This window comes from Haplochromis burtoni, unplaced genomic scaffold (assembly GCF_018398535.1).
Source record: "Haplochromis burtoni strain Fernald_Lab_line unplaced genomic scaffold, NCSU_Asbu1 Contig_94, whole genome shotgun sequence".
NCBI lineage: Eukaryota > Metazoa > Chordata > Actinopteri > Cichliformes > Cichlidae > Haplochromis > Haplochromis burtoni.
Window position 1 is genome coordinate 128,408 of NW_024582455.1, and position 21,068 is coordinate 149,475.

General features: G+C 42.7%; 1 protein-coding gene across 2 annotated transcripts; it reads right to left on the reverse strand.

The window, feature by feature from the left end:
• Nucleotides 1-77: 77 nt before the first annotated feature.
• sgpp2 (sphingosine-1-phosphate phosphatase 2) lies at nt 78-20,929 on the reverse strand. Of its 2 annotated transcripts, XM_005926638.3 has the most exons (5): nt 17,384-18,465; nt 16,329-16,490; nt 7,655-7,834; nt 3,402-3,491; nt 78-810 (listed from the first exon to the last, which is right to left on the reverse strand). In XM_005926638.3, the coding sequence occupies exons 1-5, from the start codon at nt 17,594-17,596 to the stop codon at nt 265-267; spliced, it is 1,191 nt and encodes a 396-aa protein (XP_005926700.1). In that variant the 5' UTR covers nt 17,597-18,465; the 3' UTR covers nt 78-264. The 2 variants fall into 2 exon arrangements, with proteins under 2 accessions (XP_005926700.1, XP_042078680.1); XM_042222746.1 differs by lacking the exons at nt 16,329-16,490; nt 17,384-18,465 and adding an exon at nt 20,864-20,929.
• Between the last annotated feature and the right edge of the window lie 139 nt (nt 20,930-21,068).

Here is a 21,068-nt window from a genome sequence, read left to right on the forward strand (position 1 = left end):
AAACTTGGACCTGTGTGCTCTGAAATGGAAACGACGTGTTCAGCATGTGAAACCAAGCTTTTAAACACGAAATTTTATTTAAGCAAAATGTTTTATTTTCTTTCAACTCAGTTACAGGTCAGTCACAAGTACACAGTTGTGAATCATTCCCTCTGAGAACTTTTTCTGAAAATCTTGCAATGTATTACAAAAAAAATGATCATTTTAAGAACATTGAGATAAATATGAGGTTCGGTTTTGTTCAGATCATATTGATCAGTCAGGTCATAACAGTCCCAAAAAAAGGAAAATTCTGTTGGCCAGTATAGAATTAACCAGCCCAACAGATGTATATGTGGCAAACTTAGAAGGCACTTCAATCTCTTTCCTCCTCCTGGCATTGTTGTCACTTTTTGGTACTTTGTACCATGAATACAACATGTGCAGGCTCACCGTTTTCACTATCTGCCGAGTTGCCAGCAGTATTACAGCCCCCACCAAGAAGCGGCCAGTGCCTAACGCTAGTGCGCTCGCTGTCAGCGTGGGCAAAGGTACAGGCAACATGCCCTCAGGCTCAAACGTCTGCCCCAGCTGCTGATTCACCCAGTACCCCGCTGAGGCCCCGGCACACGTTCCCAGAATGGTGGTCGTATCCCCCCGTGTGGTGCTGTAATGGTCCAGCTCTGGGTATATGTAGCAGAGGAAGTAGAACAGTACCAGCACTACAATGGGGGAGATGGGGCTGTTGAGCTGGAAGTGGTCCATTGTTTCCCAGTAGGGATAGGTGCCCCCTAACAGCACGGCAGAGATCAAGATCCCACAGATAACATCCTGGAGGCAGAAAAAGAAGAATCACTTATAAACCAAATTCCTAAAAAAAAAAAAAGGGATGCTGCAATGCATCTGCATATGTCATCTACCCGCATTTTATTCACAAAAGACCATAGGAAACATATCAAATGTTTGAACTGTGACATTTCACTATTTCAAGAAAATACTAGCTCATGTTGAATTGGGGATAAAATGAAACAGCTTGCAACTAATTAGGTTACTTGGAAACTGCTCAGTAACGTGATTGGTTATAAGAAGAGCGGCTTAGAGAGACAGAGTTTCACCAATCTACAGAAAACTACAAATTTCAGAATACTGTTCATCAGACTTTAAATATCTCATCATTTACAGTCATAAAATCATCAAAAGATTCTGGAGAAATCTCTGTGTGCAAGGGACAAGGTGGAAAATCAATATTGGCTGCCTGTTTTCATCAGGCATGCATCATCCTCACACAGCACTGCACTAAAAACAGTCAAGATTCTGTCATAGAAATCAATGCATGCGCTCTGGAATACAACAAGTCTTCTCTGGATGAAAACATTATTTAAAATAGATTGAGGCAAAGAGGAAAACTGCTCTGTGGTCAGAGAAATTGAAATGTGATATTCTTTTTTGGAAAACAAAGGACCATCTGGCTCGTTATCAGCACTCAGTTAAAAAGCTCTGATTGGATGGATGTGCATTACTGCCTACAGAAGTGGCAGCTTGCACGTCTGGAAAGGCACCATCAGTCTTCAAAGGTAAATGTAGGTTTTAGAGCAGCGCATCCTCCCATCCAGACAATGTTTTTTTCAGAAAGGGTCTTGCATATTTCAGCAAGACAATGATAAATCATATGCTGCATCTATTATAACAGCATGGCTTTGTTTTAGAGTGTGTGTGCATAATTGACTTGCCTGTAACATTTGGCATCAATCCATATGAAATGAGAAATGCAACCCAGGACTGTTGCACTATGCGAACACAGTCCCTGCCCTAACTTGAGATGTCTTGGTGCCATTAAATTCAAAGTGAACCACTATTTTTCACATTTTCCTCAGTTTAAACATTTGAAATGCTTTTTGCGTTCTATTGTGAAGGTAAAATAAGTTCATGAGGTCTGTAAATCATTGCATGTTTGTATTTACATTTTACACAGTGTTCCACCAAATTTTTTTTAAAGTTTTGGTGTTGTACAACGAATGCATCAGGAATAAAACAGAAAGGTACAGGTATTTTTTATCTTGACAAAACTCAGATAAGAAGACTTATCACCTTTGTGTCTACTCTGAAAATCTGACCCATTGTTAGCGCTCAGTTAGCTCTCCTGATGTGTTTCAAACAGGAACACACCAAGACTTAACAATGTACCACTACAGGCCGGTTTTGGTCATTTTGGATAAAAATCTGTTTATGTTGATTTACTGTAGCCATTCACGTGCACTACAGTGATACAATATAACAATATTTACTTTGAATTTATGCAGAAAAATGACAGGAAAATCCAAACTTTAGTGAACACAGACTTTTACCAACACTAAAATCAACATGTCTGACAGCTTTAAAGGAGTCCAGGTCTCAGTCTGAGGAAAGCTCCTGTATAACAACTCGTCTGTCTGAGGTGGAGAAAAATACACACTGTAATACACCAGTTCCTCCTGATCTGACCTGGTAATTAATAATAGACTTTAATATCAAATGAAGGCACCTTTTGTCCTCTCATGTGTGTTAATATTTGTTGAATCCTGTGATTTGTTCTGCTATGGGCTATGAGTCTCATTCATAACCTCTCATTCAAGACTTTATGTACACTTCTTACAACCTAAGCAAGTAAACCTCTGTTTGTGTCCTCTGCGATGTTTCAGAGGACAGAATTGTGGAGACAGGTCTGATTCAGAGTAAATCTGACTGTGTGCACACCGATGCTTTTTCATTCAGGAATGTCTGTAATGAGATGTGTTTGGGCAGAAAGTGTGTGCTATACCCTGCAAAGAGATGCAAAGGAATTATTAAAGATTTATGGATTGCAGGCATAGGTTAGATCATATAAAAACTGGCCAGGCGTATATATTATTTATGATTTACAAGGTGCATTTATGAGGAGGTATGGTGTTGTAACAGTGGACGATGGGTAGTTTAACCTTCTTGTACTCCACTGTAAATAAAGATCAAATTTTACTATGGTGCCGTGCACAAATCTGAATAGTGTGGCCTCTGTGTGGCTGACCAGCGTGACATACGCCACTCGAAACCATAAAAGACGTCAACTACCATTCAGTCTCAGCGTGACTGGATATTAGGGTCAGATGTTTTGGGAATTTTCTCGCAAGCAAGAAAGCAGATGAGCATATTTCCCGTAATCCCACATATTAAATGGCTATGGTCTTAATAAACGTGATAAAAAAATAACTGCATGAGTCATAAGTGCTGATGCTTCCCATTTAAACGAAGGCAGCATGAAGTGCCTGCTGAATTTTGAGTCTTGGATCAAAGCCTCAGCCAGACAACTTAACCAGACACAATGAATAATGAATCCCATGTTGAGCTTTAATGTTTTATACTGTACTATGTGTGCATGTGTGTGTGTGCGAGTTGAGAGAATAGCTCACCAAAACTGAGTGCATGCCAGTGTAGAGGCGGCTCAGAGACACCAAGGTCGCCAGTGTCACTGCGATGGTCAGGCCCACCCCGAACTGGAACTGAGGCACAAAAATACCCACGTTATCAGCAGACATCACGGCGACCGTCGAGCAAAAAGCACACACACATGATTACATGATAAAAGATTAAATCCATCAGCAGGCTCAAGCATGTCTGCAATTCTTCCTTGTGCAGTCATCTTTCAAGATAAAAACCCAAGAATTGTTTTTATTTGGTGCTTTTTTTCTTTCCACTTTGCCTTCAAATCATCCATTCATCAATGCTCCTCATTTGGGCGTTTAGCTCGTCTCTGCCAGTTATATAGCCTGCCTAGTTGATGTACTGCCTGTCGCTGCTCCTTTATTCCTCTACAGCAGGGATGTCAAACTCATTTTACATTCTGGGCCACATACAGCTCACTTTAATCTTCAGTGGGCTGGATGGGCAAAGCTTCCCTGCCTGTCAATGAAAAGAAGTTTTTGCTGCACAATTAATTCTTTAGATATTATAATACAAGAAAAAGAAGTGCAATTCCAACAGCACTTCTCACTTTTTACACACGATAACGAAATCCTGGTGTAGAAAATGAAGGCCTCTCAGCACGACTGTTTGAGCTTAAAATTACTTTGGTGTAGTGTAAATGGGCATAGAGGAGGTCTTTATCAGTAGAAAAAGCTGTGGCACTTATGAGAGTACAGTTTAAAGTCCAAAATCTCCATCCTTCTTTAAAGCCGTCCAGTGGGCCGAATTGGAGTCTTTGCCAGGCCGATTCTGACCCCCAGGCCTTATGTTTGACAACCTTGCTCTACTGTCTCTCCATCTTTTACCTATAGTGGCAGGTTTTGTTTCCTTCGTCCATTTCAATAACAGTGAGAAGAGAGACCTCCCTCCACTCCTGAGCCCCCTCTTATCCTGCCCTCTGCCTTTTTTTCCTGTGTCTGTTCCTGTCCTCTGCAGCTGGAAGCCTATTCACTGCTAGTTCATGAAGAGAGATTTTTATGAATGGCCACAAAGGATGTCAGAGAAAGGAGGGGGGAAAGAGTCACTCTGTGATTGACTGTCGTGACCTCTGACCTGCTTGGGGAGAAGTTGCCCCAAGGCCTTGTGGCTATTCAGTGGCCTCTGCAACAGCCTGCTACTCATCTATAGTGATACATGCTCCTTTCTTTCAGGGCATTCCTTGAGGAATTTCGGGACACGTTTAAGGGCTCTACTGTACATGCACGTCCCTGGGGTGCTGATCTGATTTCTCTGACCCTGAGAACAGCCACTGCAACAAAGTGTGACACAGAGCTAGCCTAAACGATCCAACCGCAAATCAGTCTGACAGCTCCGGAGACTGTAAACTACTAAACTGAAGGGTTTAGCATTCATTCAGCTCCTCAGTCAAACACACTGCTTGACTAAGACAGTCTATGATTGAGCCCCTGATTGCTTTATTGACTCGACAGAGGAGTGGGAAAGATAAAGAGAGGAAGAGCCAGGAGGAGGAGGGAGGTGGAGACGTGGACTGACAGTCATTGACTCAGCGGAGTCCATCAGAAGACCAAACAGCAGCTCGACGGGTGTGGCTGATGGTGACTGATGGTGACTGCTGGCCCCGCCCTTCCCCACCCATTGTCCAACAGCTCAGGCACGACTCTGTGATGGACAGCTGGGCCACTCCCTTCATCCCAAACCGCCATCCTCAGGATCCCAGTGACGACACTTGGATCTGAGAGAAAACGATCATTTAGCTGGGATAACTCAACACCCAATCTTACTGCGGTCCATAAAATCCAATGGCAGTTTAATAGCACATCTAATTAGAAACCTAGTGTCTGAATTACAGTTCAACATCCACTTAGCCAACACTTCCCAGCTCTGATAGCAGCTGAATTACATCATCTGTGGTAGGCAATGGTAATGAACCATGGCTATTCAGTTTCAGTAATATTATTTCAGTAGCAAATCAAGAAACAGTTTGTAGAACCACATGGAAAATGTCTGATTGATGTTATATCCTGATCATCTTATTGTGTTAGCCCTGGGATGCCCTGTCAGGGGCGTAGCCTGTGACCCCAAGCTTGATAAACATTTAAGAAAAGAGATAAATGTTAGAGCCTGAAGTTATTTAAGTTGATATTTGTCAGGCTTTTCAGCATTGCAGAGTAAGTGCAGAATATCATAGTAAAATGCTGTTTCATTTTCCTCTTTCTCATAAGTCCACATGTACAAGGCCTTGAATAATCAGGCCACACAGACCTCATAGTCCTGTATCACTCCATTAGAACACTTCGCGCTTAGACTGCAGGTTTATTTGTGGTGCCCAGGATATTTAAAAGTAGAACGGGAGGCAAAGCCTTCAGCTTTTCGGCTCCACTTCTGTGGAACCAGCTCCCAGTTTGCATTCTAGAGACAGACAAGCTCTTTACTTTTAAGATTCGGCTTAAAGATGTCCTTTTTAATAAAGCATATATTTAGAGCTGGATCAGGTGACCCTGAATCCTCCCTTAATTATACTGCAATACGCCTAGGTTGCTGGGGGCTTACCACGATCCACTGAGTGTTTCTTCTTCACTCACCTTTTAACCCTTTCTACATGTTTACACATCACTCGGTATCAATTGCCACATCATTCTTAATCTTTAGTTATTATTAATCTCTGGCTCTCTACCACATCATATGTTTTATCCTGTCTCCCTCCCCTCAATCCCACCTGTCACAGATGGCTGCCCCTCCCATCGTTCGGCTGGAAGTTTCTTCCCATTAAAAGAGAGTTTTTTTTTTCTTTCCACTGTCGCCAAATGCTTGCTTAATCCTCTGATTGTTTGGGTCTTATCTGTATCTTATAATATAAAGCACTTGAGGCAACTGTTGTTATAATTTGTTTGGTATATAAATAAAATTGAATTGAACTGAACTAGAAGAAATATTTAGAAAAAGTCCACATCATGTCAGCCATGAAGCTGATTATGATTTGTTTATATTCCTAATGTTAAGCCACACTGAACTTAATGCTGACATTATTATGCTAACAGTTTGAATATTCGGAGTTTATAAATATGTCCACTAGTCACCTGACATTCTTACAGTGGAATTTCTTTTTAAAAAAATGGCAATTTAACGTCAATTTTTACTGATCCTAAGTGACCTATCTACAGCTCTCACTGAAGCCAAATTATAAAAACAGGCAAATTCTGAAATTTGACTTTACGGCTCAATGTTGTGTGGAACAGGTTCACCATCATATTGGTAGATACGCCTTGGTTAAATAAAACCAGTGATGGAAATATCGATGTTTAAGTTACAGTTTATCACAGACATACACTGTAGTGGCTAAAGTCTTATCTCTGAATTCAGGTGTTTAGTCTCACTGACACATTTGTGAAAAAAAAATGGGTCATTCTAAATAGCTCACTGAATTCAAGCATGAACTGTAATAGGATACCATCATTAAAACCAGTCAGTTTGTGAAATTTCTGCTCTCCTAGATATTCCTCAATCAACTGCTAGCAGGATAACTGCAACATCAGAGCTCCAAACCTCCTCTGCTGTTAATACCAGCACAAAAACTGTGTGCTGGGAGCTTCATGGCATGGATATCTATGACCGAGCAGCTCCTGTAGGTGTAATGTGTAGTAGTTCAATCCTTTTGTCTAAATAGTGTAATTTTAGGTAGCAAATTTTATGGCAATCCATCCAGCAGATTTTGATATATTCCCCTTAAAGCTGCAGTGTCATGGAAACCCAACAAATTGTATGTGATGTACTTCAGTTTTATACAGACAGACACTGTAATGAAGTTCCAGATGGACATGGCTGAAGTGTAATGTGCACTGACTGTAGTGACTTTGGGGTCTGACAAGTGAAGCTAAACTGGCTTTCTTGCAAGGAGGGTACAACTGGTGTGGTTGCAAAATGAAGACCTGTTGTATACAAGTCTATGTAAAAACACGGCTTAATTGCAGGTTTGAACACTTATTGAACAGAACATGACATTATTTTGTAATTATGGTCCCCATAGTGCTCATAGTGTGATAACGAGGGTGAAATTTACTGGTTGATAGCTTTTTCCTTACTGTTGCTGTGACTCATTTTGGATTTTGGATGTAAGCCAGCTTCATTTACTGGTGGAAATTCTGGGATGATGTTGAAAACTCCGGAAAGTGAATCTGAGCCAGTTTGGAACAGATATCATTAAGCTTGCTTGCTGTGTTTCATGTTTCTCCTAAATGCTCACCTGTATTCTGGAGGTGGCGCTTAGTAAAAGTGTGAAGGAGATGGCAGTTGCTGCCATAGCGTGGGTGGAGGGCAGTCCGTATTCTGCGTCTACACGTGTCTCCAGCTTGACAACAGGGGGAGAGTATGGGCGAGGCAGCTTCAGGAGGTCCTTCATCACCTGGCCGACGTACATCACTAACTGCCAACGATAGAAAAGCACAGCTTTAGTAGTGCATTATGGTACCGTGTTGTTAGCTTCAAATGGTATATATCTGCCATCCCTTCCACTATGGCGTATTATTACAATAAAGCAATAAGAAATGCTGCAGAAGTGTAGTAAAGTATGCTGGCCACAAAAGCAGAAATTAGATGATAAAATAATGCAAAGAGGAAGCAAGGATCCCACTTTAAAGCTAATCACACAATCTCATAAATAAGTAATCATCATCCCCACTCAAAAAAGAAAAACTGCCCAAGAGCAGAGACTCACACTTGTATAAAGTGCAGATGCTGCAGTAGTATGGTAACAAAATCTACTACAAGGAACAGACGACTGAAGAAAGTAGAGTTTGCTGATGCAGCGTCTCCAGCTGGTATAGTGAGACAGAGGGGTTCTGACACAATGACACAGTCGGCGCAAGGTGTGCACGCTAGCTGTACCGATGTGTGTATCCTGCCAAATGTGCTGCCTATTCTTTTTCATGAGATCCCCAGTGGCCCTCGATGGGGCAGCCTGCTCCAGCTCCGGGTTTATTTAAAGCTCTGCCTTGTATATTTAATGAATGGCTGTCTTGGCAAGAAGCAGGGAGGCTAGTTCATGGAGAGAGAGATAGGATACTAATGTGTGTGTTTAAGGGAGAGAATAGAGAGGTTGTTATTACCGTCTCCACTGACACTGTAATCAGGAAACGCTTGTTACCATGGCAAATGATATAAGAGCACATTTTCTGACCCGCTGTTAGTGCAGCAACTATTTAGAGAAACGGATGCAGATAGACATTGAGAAAAATGATAGGACCAATTGTGTGAGGACACTGAACATCCGTCTCAAACAATATAAATTAATATGCTGGATGAGGCTGAAGTCAGAGCTCGGACTGATAAAACCTCTGTTGCTGTGTTCATAGGTGGGATAGAAAGAGTCTTTCCTACAGAGATAGCCCATCATTGTCTGGTTCATCATTGCTACACAGACTAGAATTAACACATGCACACTTTAACCGAGAGTTAGATGAGACGATTGATACTGTCATTTCTGTCTTTTAGGCACAAATCTTAACCAGTAGATTTAATTGAGGTTTAAGACTGGAAGAAATAATTACTCAGACTTTAAAAACATACCTAAAAGCACAAATGAGCTTGTGAATATGTTTAAAAATCGCCAATTCATTTAATGCAATGTTATGAAACAAAAATTGCTAATTTGTGTGAGGATAACTATACATGTAAAGCTAGTGTGGTTTGAGTAACACGTTCAGCTAAGTAAAAGATCCCCAGGTTGATCTTTGGAGGAGACACAAATCCCTCTGGGTTGAATCATGGAGGACATTTGGTGCCCAAATCCAATAAAATCAAATATGTGAGCTGCCCGCTGTTGTGACCCTTTGTGCCATTCCTAGACTGTATGTATATATATATATATATATAATAATAATAATAATAATAATAATGGATACTTTATTGATCCCCATGGGGAAATTACTTGTTTTTCTCTGCATTTGACCCATTCACTCAGTGAAGCAGTGGGCAGCCCACTAAGCAGGCGCCCGGGGAGCAGTGTGTAGGGACGGTACCTTGCTCAGGGGTACCTCAGGGTAACCGTTAAGTGGATTCGAACCGCCGACCTTCCGATCATGGGGTGACCACTTTACCTACTGAGCTATCCTTCACACCGTAGTATGGACAATAACTTTACATTATATGATCACTTCTACCTGGTATGTATATTATACATTATTATAATATGTCATATATGACCTATTGTATAATTTCTAAATACATTGGGAAGATGGCCCCAACTGACCGTAGTGCTCAGTGAATACCTCAGGCAGCAGAAACCCAAGAAAGAGGAGGGAGACAGAGGAACCATCATGGAAGGACAGGCCCCTGCACGGTATGTACCACCGGCAGATAGAGGAGGTGGCTGATATCCAGAAATCCTACCAGTGGCTGGACAAAGCTGGACTGAAAGACAGCACAGAGGCACTAATCATGGCAGCACAAGAACAAGCTCTGAGCACAAGATCCATAGAGGCTGGGGTCTATCACACCAGGCAAGACCCCAGGTGCAGGCTGTGTAAAGATGCCCCAGAGACAATCCAGCACATAACAGCAGGGTGCAAGATGCTAGCAGGCAAGGCATACATGGAACGCCATAACCAAGTGGCCGGCATAGTGTACAGGAACATCTGTGCCGAGTATAACCTGGAAGTCCCGAGGTCAAAATGGGAGATGCCCCCAAGGGTGGTGGAGAATGACCGAGCTAAGATCCTGTGGGACTTCCAGATACAGACGGACAAAATGGTGGTGGCTAACCAACCGGACATAGTGGTGGTAGACAAACAGAAGAAGACGGCCGTAGTGATCGATGTAGCGGTTCCAATGACAGCAATATCAGGAAGAAGGAACACGAGAAGCTGGAGAAATACCAAGGGCTCAGAGAAGAGCTCGAGAGGATGTGGAGGGTGAAGGTAACGGTGGTCCCCGTGGTAATCGGAGCACTAGGTGCGGTGACTCCCAAGCTAGGCGAGTGGCTCCAGCAGATCCCGGGAACAACATCGGAGATCTCTGTCCAGAAGAGCGCAGTCCTGGGAACAGCTAAGATACTGCGCAGGACCCTCAAGCTCCCAGGCCTCTGGTAGAGGACCCGAGCTTGAAGGATAAACCCGCCCAGCAGGGGTTTATATTCCGTGCTAGTGATTCATAGAATAATGAGTATTATATATATATATATATTATATATAATATATATAATATATATAATATATATTATATATTTTTTTTTTTATCATAACGTGTTAAGTTTGACTTAGCGAAAAGTAGTGAATAAAGAACAAACCTATTAGGCCTCTGTTGCACAGGCCTAGAGGCCAGTTTGAGACCCCTCTGGGAACATCCAGTCTTATTCTGCAACCAGTTGCGCAGTGGTTGCTGGGGGCTGTTGCTAGGTAAAATTGGTTGCAAAGATAGTGCTGGTCACTAAAACATTCTAGCAGTCACCCATAGTCAATGTGTCTGCAAACACTCACTAACTAACTTTGAGTGGCAGTGAAACTTGGGAAAGGCAAATGGAAACCAGAAATGAAGAAATTCCGCCTTTAAGGTATACACAGTGTACTTAACTGCCAAACCAACCAGTTCCTAGAAATTGGCACTGGGGAATTAGGTAAGTGTGTACTGACATCACAAATCAGGTGATTAATAGAGACCTTTTTTCCTAGACTTTTATATAAACCCCTTAAAGGCCAGAAGAAAGATTTAAGGCACTTCTGCAATGGAGAATTGCATTGGATATGGACAGTATCTCTCACTGTGAGCTCTGGTGGTAAACCAGAGCTCCCAAACCTCTTTGTTTTCCTCATCCAAAACTACACTGTCCCTTCTCTCCCTATCCCTACCCTCTGGTCATGACTGAATATGAAGTGTGTTCTTGCAATATTTGCGTCTACACTGACTGTACCCACACAAACTGAGACAGACAGAATAATTGGCTCCAGGAGGTGAACAATAAACTGAGGTCAGACAATGGCAAACCCGACCCCTTTCGTACGTCACAACTGTGTATTCAAGCAATAATCCATACTAGTGTGCACCCCCACCGTCTGCCTTCACACAATGGATCTGCATACCAGTTCAAGTGCTTGCATGATATGATACCCCTCCACCACGCTCTGAACTCACCATCCACACAAACATCACATTCAGCTGCCTCCAGTGAAGCTGTCACCCCAGTGTCTCATCGTAACGGTCACATCAAACGGGTTGACCCAGGGACAGTCTGGCCACATTAGGGGAAGAGTTAAAGATAGCTCACACATGCTCTGAGTGATCCTGTGAATAAGTATATTGATCGAGGCCAGAGCAGCTTTGGACTTTGATCTGTCAACATGTAGATGAGACTCTGTGCAAGCGTGCGTGCATATGTATGTGTCGGTGTGAATACTTGTTTAGACATCTTTGTGAGGACAGAAAATTGGCATGTCACTAGACTTGTGGGGACCAACAGTCACTTATGGGGACAAAATGCCCATCCCCACAAGTTTAAAGGTATTTTTGAGGCTCAAAATGTGGTTTAGTGTTATTGTTACAATTAGGCTATGGTTAGATTTAGCCTAAGGGTTTGGGTTAGGCATTCATTTTTGATTGTTAGGGTTAGTGTAAGCGGCTAGGAGAAGCATTATGCCAATTAAAGCTGCAAGCAGCGTGATGAGGGCCCTCGCACCCCCGGCGCGTCGAGCCACGGCCAACACCTAAAACCAGCATGTCCGATCTGATGTGACATTGATGGATTTCATGCATTTAACCACCAGCTAACATTTCATCTTATTCAACCAGGATTATAGTCGTCCCACTAGGTGGCAGTGTAACCATTATGTACAAATGGCATAACAAACATATCCGAGCTCGAGTCTAATCATGCCTATGACCTTTGGGAGAGATTGGACATTGTGTTTTCGAGTGACAGCAGATTACTGCTTTTTGGCGAGTGATTGAAACTCCACATGCTGCCATGACCACCCCGTTTCCTTGAACGTAAAAAGCTTTGCAATTTAACATCACAAAGGTCTTTAGATTCCACACACAGGAAATTGCATCAATCTGATGAAATCTCTTGGAGGAGTTCGTCAAAGAATGGTGCCTGAAAAGAGGGGAAAATGTCGCCAAAATTACACATTCATTTTAAAATGGCTGACTTCCTGTTGGATTTGGGATTTTGCTCCAAGAGACTTTTTTGTACATCTTGATCTCTCCTATAAGCTTCCCAGATTTCAGACTCATACATAAAACACAGAGCAGGGGCTGATGATTTTGAAAGTTTGTAGGGGGCGCTGTGGAGCCATTTTGCGCTATTCAAGGAAGGTGATCACATAACAACAAAGCCTTCGTCCCATTGGAGGTGTGGGCCAAATTTCAAGACTTTTTAAACTTTTCAAGCCCCTCAAACGTCACTTCATTGTTCACGTAGATGAACCACGTTGTCACCAGGGTGCGCCATTCAGTTTAAAGTCACAATTTTCCCACCGAAGCATCATGAGCAACTGATGGTGATATTCACCGCTTTTGAGGTGGCCACGATGAACCTGTGAAAATCAGTACGACAAAATGAAAGACATGACATTTCCTGTTGCCACTAGGTGGCGCTCTGCGTATTACTGACAATGGGCACGACAATCTGTTCAGGGCGGGACTGACATCATGCCTGTAAAGTCTGGTACTGATCAGACTGGATTTTATTGAGTTATACTAATTTGTTTCTTCATGGCGTGACATCAAAGTTCGCCATGCCGCTGGGGTCACACCCTTTCACGAAAAGTCACAGTTTTCACTGTAACCCAAGACCAACTCCTTAAGGCTTTCCTGGAGAAATTTGAGGCTGCAGATGTCACCCATCACTATACTGTACCCCAAAGTGTAAAAAATGACATTTCCTGTTGCCACTAGATGGCGCTGTCCCTGATGTCAAATATGGCAGTTGAAATATGTTCAGGGCTGGAGCCTTATCATATGTGTGCTCTTTGGTCCAGATCGGACAATGTATGACAGAATGAGAGGCAATAAGATTTTTCATGGCGCCACGGCCTCACCGTATCACGAAAACTCAAAAGCTCTGCAATTTAACATGGCCCAGGTGTGTAGTTTACACTGACCAAAGATGAAGCTTATACGACCAAATCCCAAGGAGGAGTTCGAAAAAGTTCGAGGCATGGAAATAGGAAAATTAGAGCCAAAATGTCACCTTCAGTTCCAAATTGCGGACTTCCTGTTGGGTTTGCGTCAATGGGCCCACAGACTTTTTTGTTCGTCTTGGCATGATACACATGTGTGCCAGATTTTATACATGTAGCTGAAACGATGTGGTCGTAGGGCTGCATTTAACAAGGCATAGGTGGCGCTCTAGAGCCATTTCCCAGTGCTCATATGTAAAACCATTAAAATACAAAATTTTTCACCAGACCTGGCATGTGTGCAAAATTTCATGAGTTTTTGACCATGTTTAGGCCCTCAAAAAGGCCCTTGTTTTGCCTGAATAATAATAAGAAGAAACGGAGCAGATACAATAGGGCCTTCACACTCTTGGTGCTCAGGCCCTAATTAGATGTCCTCACTAAGATATGAAAATGTGTGTGTGTGTGTGTGTGTGTGGAGGAGGTCCCACAGGCTACTGTTTATAAGTCAAAAACACAAGAATGTTAGTTCATGGTGACATGCTAAGCGGGCTTAGCTTAGCTTAGCTCAAAACTGGGTGGCTAGCTCATATATTTTTCTAATATATGACCTCCAAGGTGCTGTAAAATACATGTGTCATCAGAATTATTGTGATAAATCATGGTAGGACCCTAACCCTGTTAATGAATGCACACAACAAAGTGAAGTATCAGTGAATATAACCACCGATATCACAGCTTCAAGAGGTTCTATCATGGATTTCCTTTAAACTGAGCTTATACACCAACATAATGTTCAGATAACATGCAGAATCATTAAAACACTGTGCAGTGCCTTTTTCCTATAATAATAACTTTTTGGATAATTTTATGTTTGAATTTACGTTATTATTTTGTCTTTTTAAAGTGTACCTATCATTCTTTATTTTATTTTCTCTCATAGTGGCTGCCCCTATTAAACATGACCAAAGTTTCAAAGGCCAGTGTATGTACAAATAATCTCTCTGATCCAGCTCTGACTGCTCGGAGTCTGACAGTTTTTATATAGTGTTGGCTCTACATGATGTCATATAAAATGGTCATCACAAACAAAGTCCCCACCCACCTATTACTTAGATCACTTTGCTCCTCTAGTAGAGTCCAGGAAAAAATAAACCTTTGTGTTCAGATTGAACATCACATGATTCCTTTTACAATAAAGCCTTGAAACGTTTTTTTTATTTTCCTGACTTCATGACTCCTTAACTACAAATAATAGGGGCTGGGTTTGTACAATGGGCATTCTGGGAGTCACGTTCCTCCATAATATGGCTGTGAAGCCAATATGCCAGGTCCCCACAGCATGGTTTCTGCAATTTACTGCAATAGCTTTAATAAGGAAGTGGAAACTGTTATTCTTCTGGGCACCGTTTTAAGCAGTTCTTTTAACTTTTATGATTTAGAGTACGATCCTCTGGCGCTCCTTTGTAAGTTTCTATAGAATTGTCTTTGCTGAGCGGGCCTTTACTTTTCCATTTGAGAATAATCTTATTTGTATCAAATGGTTTGTTCTAACATTTCGTTAGAAGTGGCTTTTTCTGGGAATAAAATTATTTTTTATCACTATGTAGGAACATCATATTAGAACACCTCATGTGGTTAAAAAAACAAAAACCATGCAATTGTGCGGATGTAAACCTGAAATTTTTGATATTCTAAACAGCACATGTGATTTGCATAACACTATGTTACAATGACACCTGTGTAATTCATGACCATATGGTGAGGCACAGTAACTGTTTTCTAAGTCAACCAAAGTCATTGTTTAAGTAAAGCCAAGAGCGAGCAGTGAAGGACACAAGGGTGCATGTGGCATCCGTGCTGCCAGCGCGAAGATTTGCTGTTTATGTGCGCGACAGAAGAGAGGACGGGGGGTGCAAAGCCCTGCATTAACCTCAGATAACTCCACCAACACAATGGCGGGGCGCTTTGAGAAGTTAGAGGTGCGGGTTGACACGCCCCGAGGGCTGACAGACCAAATGGTAGGTCCAGAGAGAGAGAACGCTCAAATGCACCGACGAGGCCAATAAAACACTCTGCTGGTAGAGCAGGGGGAGGAGAGCACACAGCAACGCTGGTAATGTCTAACTAGAGGGAGGGCAATGAGTGTGTTTAGCAAGTGAGATGGGGACTGCGAGTGTGTGTGTAGCTGTTTATGCGTGTGTTTGAAAGTTCACACAGGGGCATGGTGCAGCCAGGATTCCAGAAGAATGATATCTATTCCACCCTGCCCCCAAAAAACACGGAGTTCAGATACAGGGCATCCACCCAGCATTCGGGGCAGGGACACAAAGGGCATGAAAACACACTGCCCATCACACACACTGCAAAGAGTGAGGCCGTCTGTGTGTGTCTACATCTAGACTCCTTCTGGGGTTTGACATGTTTTCAGGGTCATCATGCGCTCGATTCTGCCAGAATACACATCTGAAGGGGAGCTCCTAACAGTACTTTCCCACTGATGTGTCCTCATGTGTGGCCTTTCACCATGTCAGGGGTCCTGGTCAGGCTGGCCCCTGTGCCCCCCACCCCAAGGCCTGGGGATATATGCACATGATGGTGTCAGAGACAGGTCACTGGAGGGGGGGGGCAAGGATGAAAGGAGGTTGAAAGGTGAAGAGAGAAGAAGGCAGAGAAGTAGAGAGAAGAGATGTGGCATTGTGAAGGAAAAAGACATCAGACTGGAGGCTTGTGCACGCTAATGCAGTCTGACTGACATATACACACACACTCACACACAAAGACACACTCTCTCCAGCTGCAACTTACGGCCCACATGTTGAGAAGGCGGCGGCACAGGAAAGGGTCCACGCTCCAATGTATGTTGGGCAGACAGGTGATGTAGAAGATTTCATGCCCGAGGCTGGCTGACAGCAGGAAGAGGAAGTGCAACGGCCAGTTCCTCACCTCGTAACGAGGCCTACCGCAGTCCTGCACATGAAATGCAAACATCATGGAACAAGCTGCCTACAGATAATGCCTGGCTGTCTGTCAGATCAGATCAGACCAGACACACCTTTTGTTTGCGGCATATCGCTTTTCTTTTAAAGCTTCCTCATTTAAAAAGCAGGCAGTTTGAAGCCTATAGGATTCCTTTACTCAAGCATGACTATCATGAAACCAGTGGATTCACAGAGACACCTAAATTGCAGTTTTAATCTCATGGGTCCAACATCTCCCATAATGCAACTGCTTAGACTCTCCTATTAAACCTCACATTGCCTAGTAAATCCCCACTGCTTTCAAACCTGGCACTTCCACTTTATGTTATAAACATTTCCAAGACACACTTACAACATCACTGTGGCATAATGGGGGGAAATTAACCTGGCAAAGGTCCTCTAGAGTCACAGAGGACATCACAGCCTTTTCTGTCGGTATATAAGTCTCATAGAAAGAGATATACTGCAGTTACTGAGGTTTAGCCTTTAAAAACATCCATATCGCTTTGTGCTGATCCGTTTATCAAGAAATCTTTCATTCTTAAGTCAGAATGTAACCTGACTACATCTTCACTCAGTGACGTTACTTAGAAAAACAACAAGGCCACTGTTACATGTGAGTGTGTGACCCAACTTGTTATAGTGCACATGGCTATCTGCTGGCTGCCAGAAGCAGCCAGTCAAACGGGAAAAGCCAGACAGCTTGTTTTGCATAATCTCAAATAAATCTAATGAACCCGAAAGTGAATTCTCAGAGATTCGACACCAACTGTGCTTTATCCTACTGAATTTAATGCCACACAGCAGGACTGAAATAAATAAATAAATAAAAATGAACACTTTCACCCCGGTGCTTTGATTGAACTAAAGGAGAAACCTTACACGTGAAGCGTATCCATTCTCCTTGTATTTATAGTTGGAATTGCGGTCCTGGTGGTCCAATCTGTCCATCACCAGCTGCCCACGTGGTCTCTCGGGCTTGAGATGCGCGCTTTCGACGAGGAAGAGTCCGCATCGCCGCTGGAACCGGGCCACGAGCTCTGAATCGTGGAGGTAAGTCAGGAGCTCCATGCAGCGCGACAGGTGAACCGACATACACACTCACACAAAGACGCACACACACACAGACACACACACACAAACTACGGAAAGGAAGTAGATGATGAGGATGTTCCGGACAGGAGGTGTAGTGGAAAGTGATATGAGCCCAAGCAGGGGCGCATCCCAGGGGGCAGGTTGTAGAAGGGCGGACAGGTGCGGCTCGCCGTGCGTCACAGGTGTGCGAAGCGAGGCGGGGCTAACTACAAAAGGGGGCTGACCCGGTAGTCTTTAGTTGCTCACCAGTAGCTAAAAGTTAGTGCGACCTTTATACCGGGCTGGTTCAGGTGTTATCATCAAGTATTTATAGCAAGCACGAGGAAGATTTATGGCATGTCCATGATAGCAGGGCTTTTGATGGGGCTGTATCTTCATGTCGCTGACAACCGCACAACAGAAGTTCAGTGGTCGAAGGCTGCGCTCATAGAAGGTTTTAAGTTAAATCAGCATGTCACGGGGATTATTACTGAGCTATTACTAAGGAGTGTCTGAAGAGTCAAACTGTGTGGCTTTTTGCAGTAAACTGCCATAACTGTGAGCATTTGTCTCAAAACACAAGTTTCCCTTTTCCACTAATTGGTTTATCAGATTCAGTGATGTGCTTCTCCCACAGGCTCAGACCACACGCCTGCTCTAAGAGGTTTAACAGGCTTTTCTGAAACTTTATGTTTTCTTGTAATGACTTGTCTTTTCTCCCGAGCTTAAAATACAGGCAGGATTTACCCCATCAGACTTCAGTCTATAGTATTCAATTTATTTCTAATTTTTCTGGTCTTTTAAGCTTAAGATTTATTTTATGATTTCAATGCTTTGTTTATTTGTGTCATGTGTCAGGTCCCTAAGTGGAAACCTTTGCCAGGGTCACATTTCTCCATCATATTCTGCAGGCTATAGGTATTTTCTTAATAATAACTATTTGTTTTTCTATCAATAATTAATTGATCATTCATTTAAAATAATAATAAACATTATTCCACGAAGCCCAAGTGCACATGTTCAATTCACCCTCAAAAGATGTTTATTACTTAAATCAACATTTTATGGTCATGAGGTGGTTATCCACAAAATTAATCTGCCTGTGATTTTTCACCACAGCAGAGACTTAACTGTACAGTACAGCAGTGAGCTTTGATTGGGAACAGCTCTGATGTGGATACAGGTCAGTTGTGACCATTCTGTAGACATTATCATGTTCACTTTTATATGTGCAAAATCTAAACTCATTGGTGCTCATTTTCTCATATCATTGAATAACCAAACAGTAAACTAACTTACCCGTGGTTACTTGGGACCTAATACAAAAATCGGTTATATCATCCTGTTAGAGTGCAAAGTAAATTGTGATTACAAACAGAATGCAGTGATTCAGACATAATTTAACCTCTTCAGATGGAAAGGGTACAATGAAAACTGACATGTTCAAATATTTGCCCATTTTAAATATGATAACACAGTGCTTATTACTGTGTTGCATCACCTCTTCTTTGTGCTTATGCTGACATCACTGATATTGCAGGTTTTTGGGAACTCAGGAGGTCAGTTGCTGTAGTTTTGGAATAAAACTTTTTCCATCTTGCTCAATCATATAATAGGAGGTTGGCTTCTTAACAGTCCGAGGGTGTTCTTTGCTGTGTTTTTCACTGCTTATTGTTCTGACTCTTTTCAGCTGATCTGGGCAGCAGTTAATCCACACTATTCGTCTATGGAACCATCCTGCTATAATGGAAGGTACCGGCTTTCTGAAATACGCAACACCTTCTTTGAAAAAGACGACTCTGCGTGGCAAAACCTGTGTATGACATTCAGCATTCATGGTGCCCTCACACATTCTGCAAATGCACCATGGATGCTTCTGGGCAGTTGGTCCCTTGCACAAATAAACCAGAGTTTGGGCCACTGTGGACCAGGTTTACTAAACAGGGTGAAATAGCGTGTGAGTGCTTATAAGTGTGGTTAGTTCTACAGGTGTTTACAAAAGTTCCACAGTTTTCTAAACACAGGTGCAGTCAGTTCATTTCAATATTAAATGCAAAAATAAGACACACTTAGGCCAATTAGCAGTAAATTGCGTGCTGCAAATGTTAATGAGTCAGTTTGGCCTTCCTGTATTTTGCGGTGTGAGAGAGGAACTACTAGAAATATATATGTATCAGGGTAGGTCATAAAAAATCTCTGAGTTTTCACCTTTTATGCCTGATTTAGACTTTTGTGGGAAATCTGCACTGTAACGACATAACTGGAAACTCTAACTCTACAAAGTGACTTTCTACTTAACCTGAAGTGCAGCTCCCTAGAAATGTAACTACAAGTCAGGCTGACACAGCCCGCAGCGACTTGATGGAATGGAAGGTTTCGACATCAGGTGAAAAGGGGTGTAGGATGCATTTGATTGCATTAGTATTTGCCTGCCCTACAGCAACTACAACTCTGTATGAATTAATGCGTTCTTTCCTTTCATGTTTGAGGGACTGCATAAGATTCTAGAGAGGGGGCGTCACTGGCCTGCGAGCTGCATGTTGAGAACCCTGGCCTTAGGTCAAACCAAATGTGTGTCTCAGATGATTCCAATTCTGCTCATTCTTTAAAATACCTCTTCAAAAGGTTCTCATTTGAGAGCTCATGTTCATACTTTAGAGTTTAATTTGATAACCCAACGGCTAATTAGATTTGCCCTAAATGTTCAGATGTTATGCTTCAGCTTTAGTCCCTCACTTCCTCTGGGGCAGGTATGAAGTTCGAAATGACTATGACCATGATTGTTGTCTGTCCTCCATCTACAGCCTACACCAGCTATGTATTTTTCAGACTACAGGTGTAAATGATTCTGAAGAGCCTCCTTGGTTCACGTGAAACTTGTTGATGCTCACTGTCACACACCGCGTTCTGTCTGCCAGAACACCGTGTGAGTTTTGATGTTTCGTGTTACAGGAAACAGAGAATTGACGCCCCCAGTTGACCAAATAAGCGCATCCTATTGTGAGCCAGGGTCTACGTAATTCCCAGCCAGCATGGCTGTCATCATAGGCAGCCTGCTGCACTACCACAGCGGGAACAGCAACAGCAGCTCTCTAACAGGACTCTAAGACGCAGAGTCCCCTCTCTCTCTCGCTCTCTCTCTCTCTCTCTCTCTCTCTGTTTTGTGGGATTCTCGGACTCTCTGGATGGATGAGAGCCCCCCCACCTTCCCACCGGAGTCACCACCATTACATCATCTATTCCCACACAGGCGAACAGGAAACGAAAGCTTCTTTTGAAATATTTTACCTGGATCCCGAACTGCGTCCGTGCGGCTCCACATGAAAAGGACGCAGAGGGAGGATTATTATTATTTTTTTTTTTTAAAGAACCAAAAACAACAATAAAAAAAAGAAAACACACGAGCGGTGATGTCTGCACACGGATGATGGCGTTTCAATGAAAGGGGAGAGGAGAGGAGGGGGCAGAGAAGGAGAGACGTGCACCGTCATCA